The sequence below is a fragment of the Heptranchias perlo genome, chromosome 5 (genome assembly GCF_035084215.1).
Source record: "Heptranchias perlo isolate sHepPer1 chromosome 5, sHepPer1.hap1, whole genome shotgun sequence".
Taxonomy (NCBI): domain Eukaryota; kingdom Metazoa; phylum Chordata; class Chondrichthyes; order Hexanchiformes; family Hexanchidae; genus Heptranchias; species Heptranchias perlo.
The window spans coordinates 129,834,187-129,850,543 of NC_090329.1; the positions used below are offsets into that span (position 1 = coordinate 129,834,187).

General features: G+C 43.1%; 1 protein-coding gene across 5 annotated transcripts in view; it reads right to left on the reverse strand.

Annotated features, from left to right (window-relative positions):
• Window positions 1-16,357, reverse strand: part of mia3 (MIA SH3 domain ER export factor 3) — an 85,890-nt gene that overhangs the window by 37,783 nt on the left and 31,750 nt on the right. For all 5 annotated transcript variants that reach the window (XM_067985201.1, XM_067985203.1, XM_067985200.1 and 2 more), the window contains exons 7-14: window positions 9,811-9,942; window positions 9,410-9,431; window positions 8,636-8,724; window positions 6,994-7,071; window positions 6,799-6,909; window positions 2,791-2,862; window positions 1,707-1,811; window positions 1,493-1,615 (exon numbers count right to left, since the gene is read on the reverse strand). In XM_067985201.1, coding sequence (XP_067841302.1) covers window positions 1,493-1,615; window positions 1,707-1,811; window positions 2,791-2,862; window positions 6,799-6,909; window positions 6,994-7,071; window positions 8,636-8,724; window positions 9,410-9,431; window positions 9,811-9,942 — 732 coding nt within the window. The remainder of the gene's footprint in view (window positions 1-1,492; window positions 1,616-1,706; window positions 1,812-2,790; window positions 2,863-6,798; window positions 6,910-6,993; window positions 7,072-8,635; window positions 8,725-9,409; window positions 9,432-9,810; window positions 9,943-16,357) is intronic.

The following is a 16,357-nucleotide window of genomic DNA, read 5'->3' on the forward strand; positions in this document are numbered from 1 at the left end:
ACAGGCGAATAAGGCTTTAAAAAAAACCTTTTAAACAAACCGAATGCCTGCAATTCAGTAAGAGGTTTAAATAATCCGAGCACCAATTAAACATTCATATTTTAAACTGATGTTTTTAAGGGTACGCCTCTAAATGGAAGTACATTCAGCAATGGCTAGGCTCCTCCACGTGGGGCACAAACTCTGTTCCCTCACCACCAACTCCATCCCTCTCCCTGGCCACTATCTCAGGCTGAAACAGACCGTTCACAACCTCGGCGTCCTATATGACCGAGCTGAGCTTCCAAGCTCTCCATCGTAGAGACCACCTCCTTCCACCTCAGTATCATCACCCATCTCTGCACCTGCCTCAGCTCATCTGCTGCTGAAACCCTCATCCATGCTTTCCTGGTCAATCTCCCCTCTTCCACCCTCCATAAACTTAAGCTCATCCAAAGCTCTGCTGCCCGTATCCTAATTTGCACCAGGTCCTGCTCACCCCTCTCCCCTATGCTCACTGGCATCGATTTTAAAATTCTCATCCTCATATTCAAATCTTTCCATGGCCTTGCTCCTCCCCATCTCTGTAACTTTCTCCAGCCCAACAACCCTCCGAGAACTCTGCGTTCCTCCAACTCTGGCCTCTTGTGCATCTCGCACTTCCTTCGCCCCACCAATGGCGGCTATGCCTTCAGCCGTCTAGACTCCAAGCTCTGAATTCCCTCCCTCAACCCCTCCGCTTCTCTCTCCACCCTCCTCCTTTAAGATGCTCCTTTAAACCTACCTCTTTGACTAAGCTTTTGGTCCCCTGTCCTAATATTTCCTTCTTTGGCTTGGGGTCACATTTTGTCTGATTACACGCCTGTGAAGGGCCTTAGGGCTAAAGTGCCGAAGACAATGACAGACTGTAGAGAATACAACAGAGACAAGTTCTTTGGAATGAAGGTCCAGAAATACTTTACTACTTAACAAAGGACAGAAGAGGGGAAGGGGTATATGGAATGATTTGAATTTTTTGCTGGAATATTTTGTTTTTGTTAAAAATGTTCACATGCATTGCGTTTTCCAGTACTAAAGGTGATTTAAGAAACACAAAACTGGGCTGCTCTTCCAAATCTTGCAGCCATCATTTTTACAAGTGTGTTGGCGAAGCAGGTCGGTGGCCACAGGCAGCGGAGAAGGGGCAAAAAGGAGTGAATTTTTGGATGCTTTTATTTGATTTAAACACATACAAATATGCACTGAAATCATGACTGATTGCAGTCACCTCCCTCAGCTCTTTCCCAAAACTTCAAAACTGTAAAACCCTAGCCCTTCCTATTACAATCTGCAGGCTTTTAAAACCCAAGCTTGTGCCAGCTAATCACTACTTTTCAACCTTGGTGGTGTAATGCAATGCGGTTTTTGACCCACTACCTCAATTTTTCCATTAAGTAAAAACACAAAGAAGAATACGTATATCGATGCATTAAGTGAATCAAAAAGACTAGTTATGGTGTCTGCCTCTTCATACCTCAATTTCATTGTCCTTGTAAGCCAGAGTTTCCTCCAGGTCCTTCTGAGCTTTCTGGCAGAGTTTGATCTGCTCATTAAGCTCACTGTGTCGCTCATTCCAGCCTTCCGCCTCTTTTAGAAGCTGCAAACCCACAAAACAAAACCTGTGTTAATGACCCAGGGTCATTTCACGTAGATCCCCGGATTCTGGTCCTAGCAAAGGGGATACTCACTTGACTTTTGCTCTGCTTAAGCCTAGCATTTTCTTCTAGCACAGACCGGACATCTGCTTGTAGTTTTTCTTCATTTGCTTTGGCGCCACAAAGCGCTTTCTGTACCTAAAAAGAGATACACAGCTATATTAGTTAATGCCCACCTCCACCTCCAGTTCACTGTGAGCTCATCAGCTTTCTCTTCTCCTAGAAGTAGTGACCTACGCTGGGGTACAGAACAGATCCATAGGTGGCCTTCCTCTTTACAGATGTTAATGGCCCTGCTGAGTATTTCCTCCATCAGAAGGTTATGGGCTCTAGCTCCACTTCGGGACTAAATCCAGGCTGACGCTTCGGTGCAGTACTGAGGGAGTGCTGCATTGTCAGAGGTGCCATCCTTCGAAAGAGAGGTTAAACTTATGTCCCTATTGCCTGTTCCAGTGGACATAAAAGATTCCATGGCACTATTCAAAAAGGCAGCGACAGCAAAAACAGACTAACAGGTCATTCATCTCATTTGCTGTTTGTGGGACATGCGCAAATTGGCTGCTGCACTTGCTGACATAACAGCGACAGCCCTTCGAAAGTGATCCATTAGACGTGAAGTGCTTTGGGACATCATAAGGTGCTATATTCATCCTTCTTTCCAGCATTTTCTTTTATTTTACACTTCCAGCATTTTTAAACTGCACATCCCGAGAACCTCCCCGCTTCCATTTTGTGTCACAGCACACTGGGAGTACCAAAACATCAGTTCAAATTAACTACATTTTCCCCGAAAACACTTCTGAAAACCATAGCAATTTCTATCCACAAATGCACTTACAAGTGGTTTAGAAAAATCACAGACAGCCTGTTTAATTATAGCCTCCAGGGAATCATTTAGGAAGCATTTAAATAGAGGGTTTCAGCAAAGTACACATTGAGGGTGTTTAAGTGAAAAGATGAAATAGAGTTAGACTGCTCCGACAGTCTCTGTACAGAGACATAATGTTCTGACATTTTCTATATACGGCGACATAATCCCACTTTACACTGCTGTAATGATCTCTGAATACAGCAACATTACTCCACATTTATCCAATTATTACTTAAGGTGGATTACCTGCGTTAGTTCTGCCGAGTGAGCCGAAATAACTTTCTGTAATTTTTTCACAGATTTCTGAGTATCAGCAATCTGGGTTTAAAAAAGGGAGAAAAATTAATTTCAAGACAAAAATAGACGAAGATCTTAGTCTGTCCACTACACAAATCCTTCAGATTTACTTTTGTGCAAAATTGATGATGTTGAAACCATTGGACTCTTCCTGCATCACAGAATCATACAGCACAGGAGGCCCATCGTGGCTGTGCCGGCTCTTTGAAAGAGCTATCCAATTAGTCCCGCTCTTTCCTCATAGCCCTGCATTTTTTTCCTTTTCAAGCAGATATCCAATTTTCTTTTGAAAGTTACTATTGAATCTGCTTCCACCATCGTTTCAGGCAGTGCGTTCCAGATCATAACACCACGCTGCGTAAAAGAATTTCTCACTTATCTCCACTCTGGTTCTTTTAACAATTACCTTAAATCTGTGTCATCTGGTTACCGACCCTCCTACTAGTAGAAACAGTTTCTCCCTATCTAGTCTATCAAAACCAGTCATAATTTTGAACATCTCTATTAAATCTCCCCTTAACCTTCTCTGCTCCAAGAAGAAAAATCCCAGCTTCTCCAGTCTCTCCACATAAGTGAAGCCCCTCATCCCTGGCACCATTCTAGTAAATCTTTTCTGCACCCTCTCTAAGGCCTGGACATCCTTCCTAAAGTATGGTGCCCAGAATTGAACACAGTACTCCAGCTGAGGCCCAACCAGTATTTTATAAAGGTTTAGCAGAACTTCCTTCCTTTTGTACTCTCATCCCTCCATTTATAAAGCCCATATGCCTTTTTAACAGCCTTCTCAACTTGTCCTGCCACCTTCAAAGATTTGTGTGAGAACACCCCCAGGTCTCTCTGTTCCTGCACCTTCTCTAAAATTGGAGCACGACTCCACAGGTACAGTGGAGCATTACCTCCAGTATTGCGTCTGAATGCTATTTGAGCTTAGATAGCGAGCGTCGGCAGCTTAAATCGGAGGGGGGTGGGGGGGGAAGAGGAGAGGAGGAGGAGAAACGGGCAGGGGGACATCATAACTGAGCCCAATCCTTTTCTCACACCACATGGAACTCATCTGGCTGATTTCCCTTCCATAGTCCACGGGTGCTGAGGACAATTGCAATACTCCAATCACTGCACCAGCCAAGCACAACTAACTCAGCACAAACTGCGATTTGAACCAGGGACCTTTTGTCTCTTTGCCTGAATGCCATACAACATTAAAAGTGAGAGAGCTTTCCCAACTTTAAAATTACTCCTGATGGAGCCATGTAAGTATATATAAAACTCCTCTGGAAACTCTGACAATTCTCCCGAGGGGAGAAAGGGGTTGTAGAATCTCATTCCTCCTAGTCGCCACAAGGTGAGCTTCGACTGCCATGCCTTTAGGACCCAGAGGAGGCTACCTGCTTCATCACAGAGGAGTGAAGGGGGTAGGATAAAGAAGTTCCAGATCTAATGTTCCGTTAGCCTAAATGTTTTTGCACAGAGAGGAACTGAACGTTAGAGAACAAGTCACCCGGCTCGAGTGTCACCCAGCAAACAGCAACACTAGACATCGAGGAACAGGACACTGGGCCACCTTCTCATACAACAGAGAAATATTTTGAAATAAGCATCCCATCTACCAGGCCTGTGCTGCTAATCTCCTGTAGATTTTCGCTCCCATGCACCGTTCCATATTACAGAAAGTCAGATCATCTGGATAATGGCCTGCCTGCAGGAATAACAGGCAAAACGTTTGAGGGGGGGTGCATATACCTTGTCATTTACTCAAAAAATAGATAGATAAAAATGTTTCCCTTCAACACTGCTGCCATACCTGGGGAGGTTCTTCCAACAACTCTCACATGCATCGACATCATACAAGAAAAAGCTGGTTGACTGGTAGGCGATTCCTGTCTCACCTCTAGCCTCCAACCTCCATGCCAATTTTCTAGTGGATGTCTCAGTTTAGGAACATAAATAGGAGTAGGCCATATGGCCCCTCGAGCCTGCTCCGCCATTCAATCAGGTGATGGCTGATCTTCGACCTCAACTCCACTTTCCCACCCGATCCCCATATCCCTTGATTCCCCCAGAGTCCAAAAATCTATCGATCTCAGCCTTGAATATACTCAATGACTCAGCATTCACAGCCCTCCGGGGTAGAGAATTCCAAAGATTCACAACCCTGTGAAGAAATTCCTCCTCTTCTCAGTCTTGAATGGCTGACACTGTATCCTGTGATTATGCCTCCCAGTTCTAGACTCTCTAGCAAGGGGAAACAGTCTCTCAGCATCTATCCTATCAAGCCCCCTCAGAATCTTATATGTTTCAATGAGATCACCTCTTATTCGTCTAAACTCCAGAGAGTATAGGCCCATTCTATTCAACCTCTCTTTATAGGACAACCCTCTCATCCGAGGAATTAATCTAGTGAACCTCCATTGCACCACCTCTAAGGCAAGTAAATCCTTCCTTAGGTAAGGAGACCAAAACTGTACACAGTACTCCAGGTTAGGTCTCACCAATGCCAAGTACAACTGCAGTAAGACTTCCTCACTCTTGTACTCGAACCCCCTTGCAATAAAAGCCAACATGCCATTTGTCTTCCTAATTGCTTGATGTACCTGCATAACTTTTTGTGTTTCTTGTATAAGAACACCCAAGTCTCTCTGATAAACATCTAATAATTTCTCACCATTTAAAAAATATTCTGTTTTTCTATTCTTCCTACCAAAGTGAATAACCTCATATTTCCCCACATTATACTCCATCTGCCACCTTCTTGCCCACTTGCTTAAACTGTCTATATCCCTTTGCAGATTCTGTGTGTCCTCCTCACAGCTTACTTTCCCACCTAGCTTTGTATCAGCAGCAAACCTGGATACATTACACTCGGTCCCTTCATCCAAGTTATTAATATAGGTTATAAAAGAGCTGAGACCCAAACACCGATCCTTGCAGCACCCCACTACAGCCTACCAACCTGAGAATGACCCGTTTATTCCTACTCTCTGTTTTCTGTCCCTTAACCAATCATCTCTCCATGCTAATATATTACCCCCAACACCATGAACCCTTATCTTGTGTAACAACCTTTTATGTGGCATGTTAGCGAATGCCTTTTGAAAATTCAAATATACTACATACACTGGTTCCCCTTTATCTACCCTGCTAGTTACATCCTCAAAAAACGAATAGGTTTGTCAAACATGATTTCCCTTTCTTAAAACCATGTTGACTCTGCCTAATCATATGATGATTTTCTAAGTGCCCTGTTACCACTTCCTTAATAATGGATTCCAGCATTTTCCTGATGACCGATGTCAGGCTAAATGGCCTGTAGTTCCCTGTTTTCTCTCTCCCTCCCTTCTTGAATAGCGGGGTTACATTCGCTACCTTCCAGTCCACTGGGACCATTCCAGAATCTAGAGAATTTTGAAAGATCATAACCAATGCATCCACTTCTCTCATTCGTATAACTGTTCAGTGTTCCTCTGAAGTTTCTTCTCAGCGGTCCTAAACCATCTTCCTTCTCCCTGTATGCTCACGGTGTTTCATTCATTGAACCGTCCTGCTCCAATTTCTTCCCCAGAATCTCATCATGGAACTCCTTACTTCCCTCAGTCATCCCTTCCAAAGGCGACATGAGGAAAAACGAGTTATGATCTGGAATGCATAGTGGAAGCAAATTCAATCGTGGCTTTCAAAAAGGAATTGAATGGATACTTGAAGGGGAAAAAAATTGCAGGGCCACAGGGAAAGAACGGGGGAATGGGACTAACTGGATTGCTCTTACAAAGAGCCGGCACGGGCTTAATGGGCCGAATGGCCTCCTTTCTGTGCTGTAACTATTCTATGATTCCTGTTCCAACTACCTTGCTCTTAAAGTGCACGGTTGCCATTAAGTATTTCCTGATTTCCTTCTACTCAGGGGGGCGGTGCCCTGCACTATGGGCCTTGGCCCTTCACAAATACTCACTACTTCCTTACCAGAATCTGCTGTTTAGCCGTCTCTTTCTTTTCTTTTTCCAACGACGCCTGGAGAGTTTTCACACGTGTCTCCAGATGAAGGTTCACCTGTTCGAGCTCCCTGCAGGCCTCCTTTGGGAACAGAGAACTTGTAAAATTTATGTATAAAATTGCAATCAACTCTTGAAGATATGGCAGTACACTCTACACTCTCACCTTAAGTTCTTTAGTTTCATCAGACACAGTGGATTTCACTTTCTGTGCTTTCTCCATGACAGTCTTGGCTTCCTCCAGCTAAAAGGTTCAGGGTGGTGAGGAAGGGAATGGAAGATAAAGATTACATTTCCAACATACTTTCATTAGTAATTAATATTTACCACTATGATACAAGGCCTGTGTAGCCCAAGTCCATTCAGGATTCAAATACTGTACCTCCATCTAAGGAGGCTTTTCAATCACTTCTCTCGTGCTCCTGGACAGGATACAAGGAAACGGTTGTTATCTGATCGCCTTCCTTCCTTCACCTCCAATCTCTCCACCTCCTCCATCACAAACTCTCATTTCTATTTTAATACTATAAACAGTGCTCCTTTGGACTTTCCTCCTGAGTCCCAAGTATAGGGTCCTAGGTCCTCTTCCTCCTAACATCCTGAATTTGCTGACATCAAAATCCTTCACAAATTCCTACTCTAGCTCATTCTTTCCCAGGAGCTCCAAGGTATGGAAGTCCTTACCTCCCCTCAGCCTTCCAGCTTTTAAAAACCATGCATGGCTCCAACTAATTGCTGCTACTTGATTTATCTCCTCTCCTACTCATTTCAACCTCGATGTCCTGCCCTATGGGTCTTGGCTTTTCACCTTGATTCCTCAACTTGAAAAGGCAACAAATCACAATAATTACAGCAGTCTTCTCTGACCCACTGCCAGGTGTCGACCACACAATCCTTGTTGACCCACCTTCTAATCCAGGCTGACACTCCAGTGCAGTAGAGGGAGTGCTGTGCTGTCTGAGGTGCTGTCTTTCAGATAACACGTTAAACCGAGGCCCCAACAGCCCTCCCAGGTGGACCTAAAATATCTCATGGCATTATTTCAAAGGGTAGGGGAGTTCTCCCCAGTCTCCTGGCCAATATTTATCCCTCAACCAACATCACTGAAACAGATTATCTGGTGATTATCTGTGCTTTTTGTGGGACCTTGCTGTGTGCAAATTGACTGCCACATTTCCTACATTACAACAATGACTACATGTCAAAAGTACTTCATTAGCTGTAAAGCGCTTTGGGACATCCCGAGATCATGAAAGGCACTACATAAATGCAAGTCTTTCTTTATCTCAAAGGAAGAAAATCATAGCTAATGGGCAGGTGACCTCCTAAATTCACTGGGTAGTCAGATAAAGACTGGTGGGAGAGATGAATAGCCATCTGAGAAAGAGGATCAATGCTCAGGTCAAGAACACCATCAAAAGCCCAATAACCATTAGCAATCCAGACAGTGTACAGTGCACTTTATGTACTCAAAGGTCAACAAGCACAAAGTTCTAAATTTTCTCTTTTCCTTCAATAATTTTGCCTTGGGAGGAAGGTTCTTTTCCCATTTACCTCCCACTGACCTCCCAGAATTGCTTACCTGTACTCAGGAAGGAGATTCAAATAGCACTCAGAAAATGAAGGAAACTCCAGACATTTAGTCCGCACAGCCTCTGTTGTTTATACCTCCAGAATCAAGAGGTCTACACAAGCTGTGAGCAGCTTACTTTGACATATCAAGAGGCTTGCATTAACAAATCATAACAAGTCTCCCCTTGCAGACTATAAATTTCAATAAAGCCTAGCAGCAAATATTAGATTTGTACCTTCTTTTCGTAAGCGGACACTTTCTCCAAAACCTCAGTCTTCTCCTGAATAAGCTGTTTGATTTTCTCAGATAGCTGTTTTTCTGTCACTGGGAACAGGGAAACATTTCAACATTTGTAAGTTTAATTATAGAGCCAATTTAAATTGAAATAATCTACGCAGCAACATGTTACATGGTCAAATTAACCGCAAAAATACTTGGGCCATGTCACAAATGTTCTCCTCCAAAACTGAAGGATCCTTCTCCTTGCTGGTATAGTGGATTAAGACACTACCCTGTGCTGTACTGAGTCACAAAGACTAGGAGGACTCAAGTCTAACCCCCAGTCTCTGCTGAGTTAACAGTTCTCAACCAGTTGAGGAGCTTCAGTTGGTTTCAGCATTGCTGGGCAAGGGAGCAGACCCAGATTTCCCACTCATGACCTCTGCTAGGAGGTGCACTGTAGGCGATCACTGGATGGTTCACCTGCAACGCCCTTCACAGTTGATTAGTCTGTTCACATCGATGAATGGCTAATTGGGCCAGGCAATGATGGGGTGCTGACAGAAGCCCAGTAGCACCAAGTAAATTAGAGCAACCGAGGTCAACTAACAACAGAGGCTAGGAATCAAAAATGGGACCTTTGTGACCTGCATGGCTCAGGTGCAGACTGCCTTTACCAAATGAGGAAGCCACTAAACTATCCTTTTAAAAAAAAAAGTATCTGCAAGACTCTTTAGAAAAGACCAATTTAAGATATCATCTGTGTATTAAGTACATGTTGCAGGCTTACTTTGATATCTTCTGCTCTTCACCTGAAACAAAAAAAAATTGAAATGCAGTCAGTAATGGTAAACCACTGAAATCAACAGAAATAAACCAGGGCTGTAACAAGGGTCCACAGCCTTGCTCATTCAGGCACAAGAAATTTGGAAACTGCACTACAGGCAGAACCTGCCTCCACTGGCTGTCTTATTTCTATTCACGACCACAAACAGCCTCCACCCATACTCCAACTGCATTCCCACAAAACACCAAATGGTTGAAACTTTACAGTGAAAAGCACCATCAATGAGACAAAAACACACATTTTTACCACTTAACGTTCTGCGTCTGATCACCCTCTATTATTAAGCCCATCAGAGCTAAAGAGAGTAATTTGAATTTATGGAAACGTAAAGCAGTCTTACTTACTGAAAGGCAGGTTCTCCAGAAAAAGACGACAAAAGTAACCATTCCCAGAACAGCAGTTATCAAGATGGGCTCCCAGGGCACCCCATGAAAATCAGGACCTGGCCTCATTTCTTCAGGCAACGAGGACACAAGCTAAGAATGAGGAAAAGAACAAACATTTTTTTTTTAAAAAAGGGATTACTTGAATTTTAAAAGAAAGACCTAAACAGGACAAGCACCATATTGGCCGTGAGTGCAGCGGGCACAGAGTGAGCAGCTTGAGAGTTTGGTAAGTGTGGGAGTTTTAAGGGTTAATCTCTTAAAATCTAGTAGTAATTGCTATTAGCTTTTAAGTAAGAGCAACTGTTTAAGTTTCTGTCAGGCTTAAGCAGAGACAAACAAGCAAGCTCTCCTACTGGAGAGCTGCTGTAGTTAGTTAATTAGTTCACCAGATTAAACTGGTTCCTGTAGCAGAGCAGTGCTGACTCATCTGAGTCACAAACAGTAGAAATATAGGGGTCTGTGAGTGCAACCAGCACTGAGTGGAGCAGGCATACAGTGAGCAACTTGAGAGTTTGGTGAAGTGGGGGAAGGAGGTGCTCCTTTGCTTTTCCTAACTGTTTCTGCAGAGCGGCGGTAGACATGAGCAGCAGCAGACCAAGGCCAGAGAGCGGGGATAAAAGCAGCAGCAAACCTGCAACAAGAGAAAACTGCAACATGATGTCACGGGTGAGGCAGGTAAGTGATTGGCAGTGACTGTGGGCTATGTTTTAAGTTAACACATAGCATATAACTAAATTTTAAAAACTAAACTTAATTTAATTAATCTAAAATTAAACTAGGTAAATAATTTGATTAACACTTAATTAAATAAATAAAACAACGGGAGAACAGGAGATGTGTTGCTGTTGTAATATGTGGGAGCTTGTGGACATTTTCGTCCAGGGCGACTACATCTGCTGTAAGTCCGCAGCTCGAGGAACTTCAGGCTCCGAGTTGGAGTTGGAGTCCAAGCTGTGGACGTTGCAAGACATCAGGGAGGGAGAAAGCTCCCTGGACCTTTTGCTCCAGGAGGCAGCCACACCCCTTAGATTAAATACTTTAGAATTGACACGTGGTCAGGGACAGAAGAGTGTGACTGCGAGTGAGGCAGGTACGGGGATCCAGGAGGTAGTATTACAGGAACCTCAGTCCCTACACTTTTCTAATAGATTTGAGGTTCTTGCAACCCTTGTGGACAAATGCGGGGACTGCAGGTAGGACAAGCAAACTGACCATGGCACAGTGGTACAGGAAGCCACTTTTTATGGGGGAGTGAAAAGGTGGTTGTGGTAGGCGACAGTATAGTTAGGGGGATAGACACTGTTCTCTGCAGCCAGGAGCATGAGTCCCGAAGGCTGCGATGCCTACCCGGTGCCAGGGTTAAGGACATCTCCTCCGGGCTGGAGAGGAACTTGGAGGGGGAGGATCCAGTTGTCGTGGTCCACGTAGGTACCAACAACATAGGTAGGATTAAGAAAAAGGTTCTGCTGAGAGTGTTTGAGCAGCTAGGGACTAAATTAAAAAGCAGAACCACAAAAGCAATAATCTCTGAATTATTACCTGAGCCACGAGCAAATTGGCACAGGGTCAATAGGATCAGGCAGATGAATGCGTGGCTCAAAGATTGGTGTCGGAGAAGTGGGTTTTGATTCGTGGGGCACTGGCACCAATACTGGGGAAAGAGGGAGCTGTTCCGTCGGGACAGACTACACCTGAACTATGCTGGGACCAGAGTTCTAGCGAATCAAATAACTAAGGTGGTAGATAGGGCTTTAAACTAGATAAGGGAGGGTCCTGGTGGGGAAAAATCTAGGATGCTAAAGAGAAAAGACAAAGAAGCAGTGCAGGAAAGTGATTGGGGTAAGGATAACCAGATTGTACGCTCTGTCCCTTCCTGACACAAAGAAAAGTGTGCACTAACAAATAGGGTCCGGGTAAGAAAAAATGGTAATAAGACAAATAGGGCCATAGTACAAAAAAAATGTTAAGATGTCTAAAAATGTTAAAGACAAATATAAAGGCACTGTATCTGAATGCACAAAGTATTTGTAATAAAAGGTAGACGAATTAACAGCGCAAATAGATGTAAATGGATACAATATAATTGCAATTACGGAGACATAGCTGCAGGGTGACCAAGGCTGGGAGCTTAATATCCAAAAGGTATTCAATATTTAGGAAGGACAGGCAAAAAGGAATGAGGTGGGGTGGCATTGTCAGTAAAGAATGAAATCAAAGCAATAGTGAGAAAGGATACTGGCTCAGAAAATCAAGATGTAGAATCAGTCTGGGTGGAGTTAAGAAGCACCAAGGGGCAGAAAACACTGGTGGGAGTTGTCTATTGGCCTCCAAACAATAGTGGTAATGTAGGGGATGGAATCAAACAGGAAATTTGAGATGCATGTAACAAGGGTACTACAGTTAATCATGGGTGACTTTAATCTACATATCGACTGACCAAACCAATTTAGCAATACTGTGGAGGATGAATTCTTGGATGTACACAAGATGGTTTTTTAGACCAGTACATTGAGGAGCCAACTAGGGAACAGGCTATCCTAGATTGGGTATTGTGCAATGAGAAAGGGTTAATTAATATTCTTGTTGTGAGGGGTCCTTTAGGGAAGAGTGACCATAACATGATAGAATTCTTCATTAAGATGAAAAGTGAAGTAGTCCAATCCGAAACTAGGGTCCTAAATCTAAAGAAACTACAAAGGTATGAGGAGCGAGTTGGCTGATAGATTAGGGAGCTTCATTAAAAGGCATGACAGTGAATAGGCAATGGCTAACATTTAAGGAACGAATGCATGAATTTCAACAGTTATACATTCCTTTCTGGTGCAAAAACACAAAAAGGAAAAACGACCCAACCATGGCTAACAAAAGAAATTAAGGATAGTATTAGATCCAGAGAAGTCATATAAAGTTGCCAGAAAAAGTAGCAAGCCTGAGGATTGGGAGCAGTTTAGAATTCAACAAAAAAGGACCAAGAGATTGATTAAGAGGGGAATAATAATGAGTAAACTTGCAAGGAACATAAAAGCCAACTGTAAAAGCTTCTACAAGTATGTAAAAAGAATAAGATCAGTGAAGACAAACGAAGGTCCCTTAGTCAGAAACGGGAGAATTTATAATGGGGAACAAGGAAATGGCAGAGCAATTAAACAAATACTTTGGTTCTGTCTTCACGGAAGAGGACACAAATAACTTCCCAGAAATGCTGGGGAACCAAGGGACTAGTGTGAAGGATGATCTGCATCCCAGAGTACCATAAGAGGTAGCCATGGAAATAGTGGCTGCATTGGTTGTCATCTTCCAAAATTCTATAGATTATGGAACAGTTCCTACAGATTGGAGGGTGGCAAATGTAACCCCACTATTTAAAAAAGGAGGGAGAGAAAACAGGGAACTACAGACCGGTTAGCCTAACATCAGTAGTAGGGAAAATGCTAGAGTCTATTATAAAGGATGTGATAACAGGGCATTTAGAAAATATCAACGAGATTCGACAAAGTCAACATGGATTTATGAAAGGGAAATCATATTTGACAAACCTACTGGAGTTTTTTTTTGAGGAGGCAACTGGTAGGATAAGGGAGAACCAATGGATGTGGTGTATTTGGATTTTCAGAAGGTCTTTGATAAAGTCCCACATAAAAAAGGTTAGTGTGCAAAATTAAAGCACATGGGATTGGGGGTAATATACTGGCATGGATTGAAAATTGGTTAACAGACAGGAAAGAGAGAGTAGGACTAAATTGGTCTTTTTCGGGGTGGCAGGCAGTGACTAGTGGGATACCGCAGGATCAGTGCTTGAGCTCCAGCTAGTCACAATATATATCAATGATTTGGATGAGGGAACCAAATGCAATATTTCCAAGTTTGCTGATGACACAAAACTAGGTGGGATCGTGAGTTGTGAGGAGGATGCGAAGAGGCTTCAAGGCGATTTAGACAAGTTGAGTGAGTGGGCAAATACATGGCAGATGCAGTATAACGTGGATGAATGTGAAGTTATCCACTTCAGAAGGAAAAACAGAAAGGCAGAGTATTATTTAAATGGTGATAGATTGGGAAATGTTGATGTACAAAGGGACCTGGGTGTTCTTATACACCAGTCACTGAAGGCAAACATGCAGGTGCAGCAAGCAGTTAGGAAGGCAAATGGTATGTTGGCCTTCATTGCAAGACGATTTAAGTACAGGAGCAAGAATGTCTTACTGCAGTTATACAGGGCCTTGGTGAGACCACACCTGGAGTATTGTGTGCAGTTTCAGTCTCCTTATCTAAGAAAGGATATACTTTCCATAGAGGGGGTGCAGCAAAGGTTCACCAGACTGATTCCTGGGATAGCAGGACTGTTGTATGAGGAGAAATTGGGTTGACTAGGCCTATATTCACTAGAGTTTAGAAGAATGAGGGGATCTCATTGAAATATATAAAATTCTAACAGGGCTGAACAGACGCAGGGAGGATGTTTCCCCTGGCTGGGGGGTCCAGAACGAGGGGGTCACGGTCTCAGGATACAGGGTAGGACATTTAGGACTGAGATGAGGAGAAATTTCTTCACTGAGGGTGGCGAACATGTGGAATTCTCTACCACAGAAGGCTGTGGAGGCCAAGTCACTGAAAACATTTGAGAGTGCGCTAGATAGATTTCTAGACGTAAAAGGCATCAAGGGGTATGGGGAGAGAGCGGGAATGTAGTATTGAGACAGGATCAGCCATGATCATATTGAATGGCGGAGCGGACTCAAAGGCCTAATGGCCTAGTCCTGCTCCTATCTTCTATGTTTCTTTCTTCACCCCTCTATTAAGCACCTTGGGGTGATTTTCTACATTAAGGGGAATGGGACTAATTGGATAGCTCTTTCAGAAAGCCAGCACAGGCTTCCTCCTGTGCTGTACCTGCTATGATAAAGATGCTACATAAATGTCAGCTGTTGTTGATCATAGTTCTATCTAGGATTGTGAAACTAGAAGACTCAATCAAATGTGGATGGTCCCATATTGGACCAAAGGAGTTAACAGTTGAGAAGCTGCACTGTAATGATGCTTTTCCCAATGTTTTTCACATGCTTGTAAATATATTTACCGAATATACACCAGTGATAACTACAGGCAAATACTACACCAATGTCCCTAGTGCAGTTCCAACAGGCTGGTAACTTGGATCCTTTTTATAGTGCAGTTACTGGAATGCCAGCTCGCCAATGGACATATGGCTCAATGTAACATCAGCACAGATATCCAGTAATTGCAAATGTGCACCCCTGCAATTCAGTGAATGCAGAATGTGGCGAACATACGATCAACTCCTGCAGATGTTGGGCAAGGGTGATCAACTGGATTAAATTAGACATTTTACATTTAAAATAGATTTACTGTCGTTTTCAAATGAAAGAATTGACCCAATCGTGCAACAGGACTGCATTTTGGAAGAGAGATTCCAACTGGTGCTGAAGACTATGACTAGATTAATGGTGCAGCTATCTGCTCCAATTCAGCTAAAATTTTTTTCAAACTTTCAACCAGCTAACAAAGGGAACAGGGGTCGACAGCAGATGCATATCCTGCAATGAACTAGCTAATTAGGCTCGTGGGAATCAAACTTGGTATCACTTGAGAAACAAATGTTGAAAAGATATTGAATGATCATAAATAGAAGATAACCTGCATCAATTTGGGAGCTTACTGGAGAGAACAGGCATAAAACTAAGAAGTTCACTAGTGTAAGTCAATGTACAGTATTTGATTACTGATAATGCAGTCACTAACTCATGTAACAGCATTTTCTCCAGTCTACAAGGCAAACGTATTGTCTTTATTCAATAGAATAATTCTCAAAAGTACAATATATTTAAAAAATTTAAAACTACAAGTAGATCAGCTACGTTGTCCCTTAAACAGTCCAGGTACTATGCGGGGAATGACGCAGTCAAAATTGTGCATCATATCTTAAGCACACTCTGCCCTGTGGACACTTTCTACTCCCACATCAGACCTGTGCCAGATGTACAAGGATGGACGACTTCACGATAAATTCACTAAGACACGCAAATGACAGGCTCCCAAACATTAATGTTTCAAGCTACAAACAGGACAGTAATAGCAGGGATTTTACCCCAGGGAAGGGTTCTTCCAGAACCCAGCAGGGAGTGCTGCTGCATCAAGAACAACTGAAACTCCTAAAATGCTGTGCACACAATATGACCCTGACAAAAGGGAACTAGTCCCTACACGTCATGTTAATAAATCTGACAGCCCATAACCACATCTCAAATTGTCTTACATAACATTACACTATAAAGGAAAATAAATCGTACTTAGAATCATAGGATGGTTACAGCATGAAAGGAGGCCATTCAGCCCATCAAGTCCGTGCAGGCTCTATGCACAAGTAATCCCGCTGGTCCCACTCCCTGCCCTATCCCCGCAGCCCTGCAATTTTTTTTCCTTTCAAGTACTTATCCAGTTCCCTTTTAAAGGCCACGATTGAATCTGCCTCCACCACCCCCTCGGG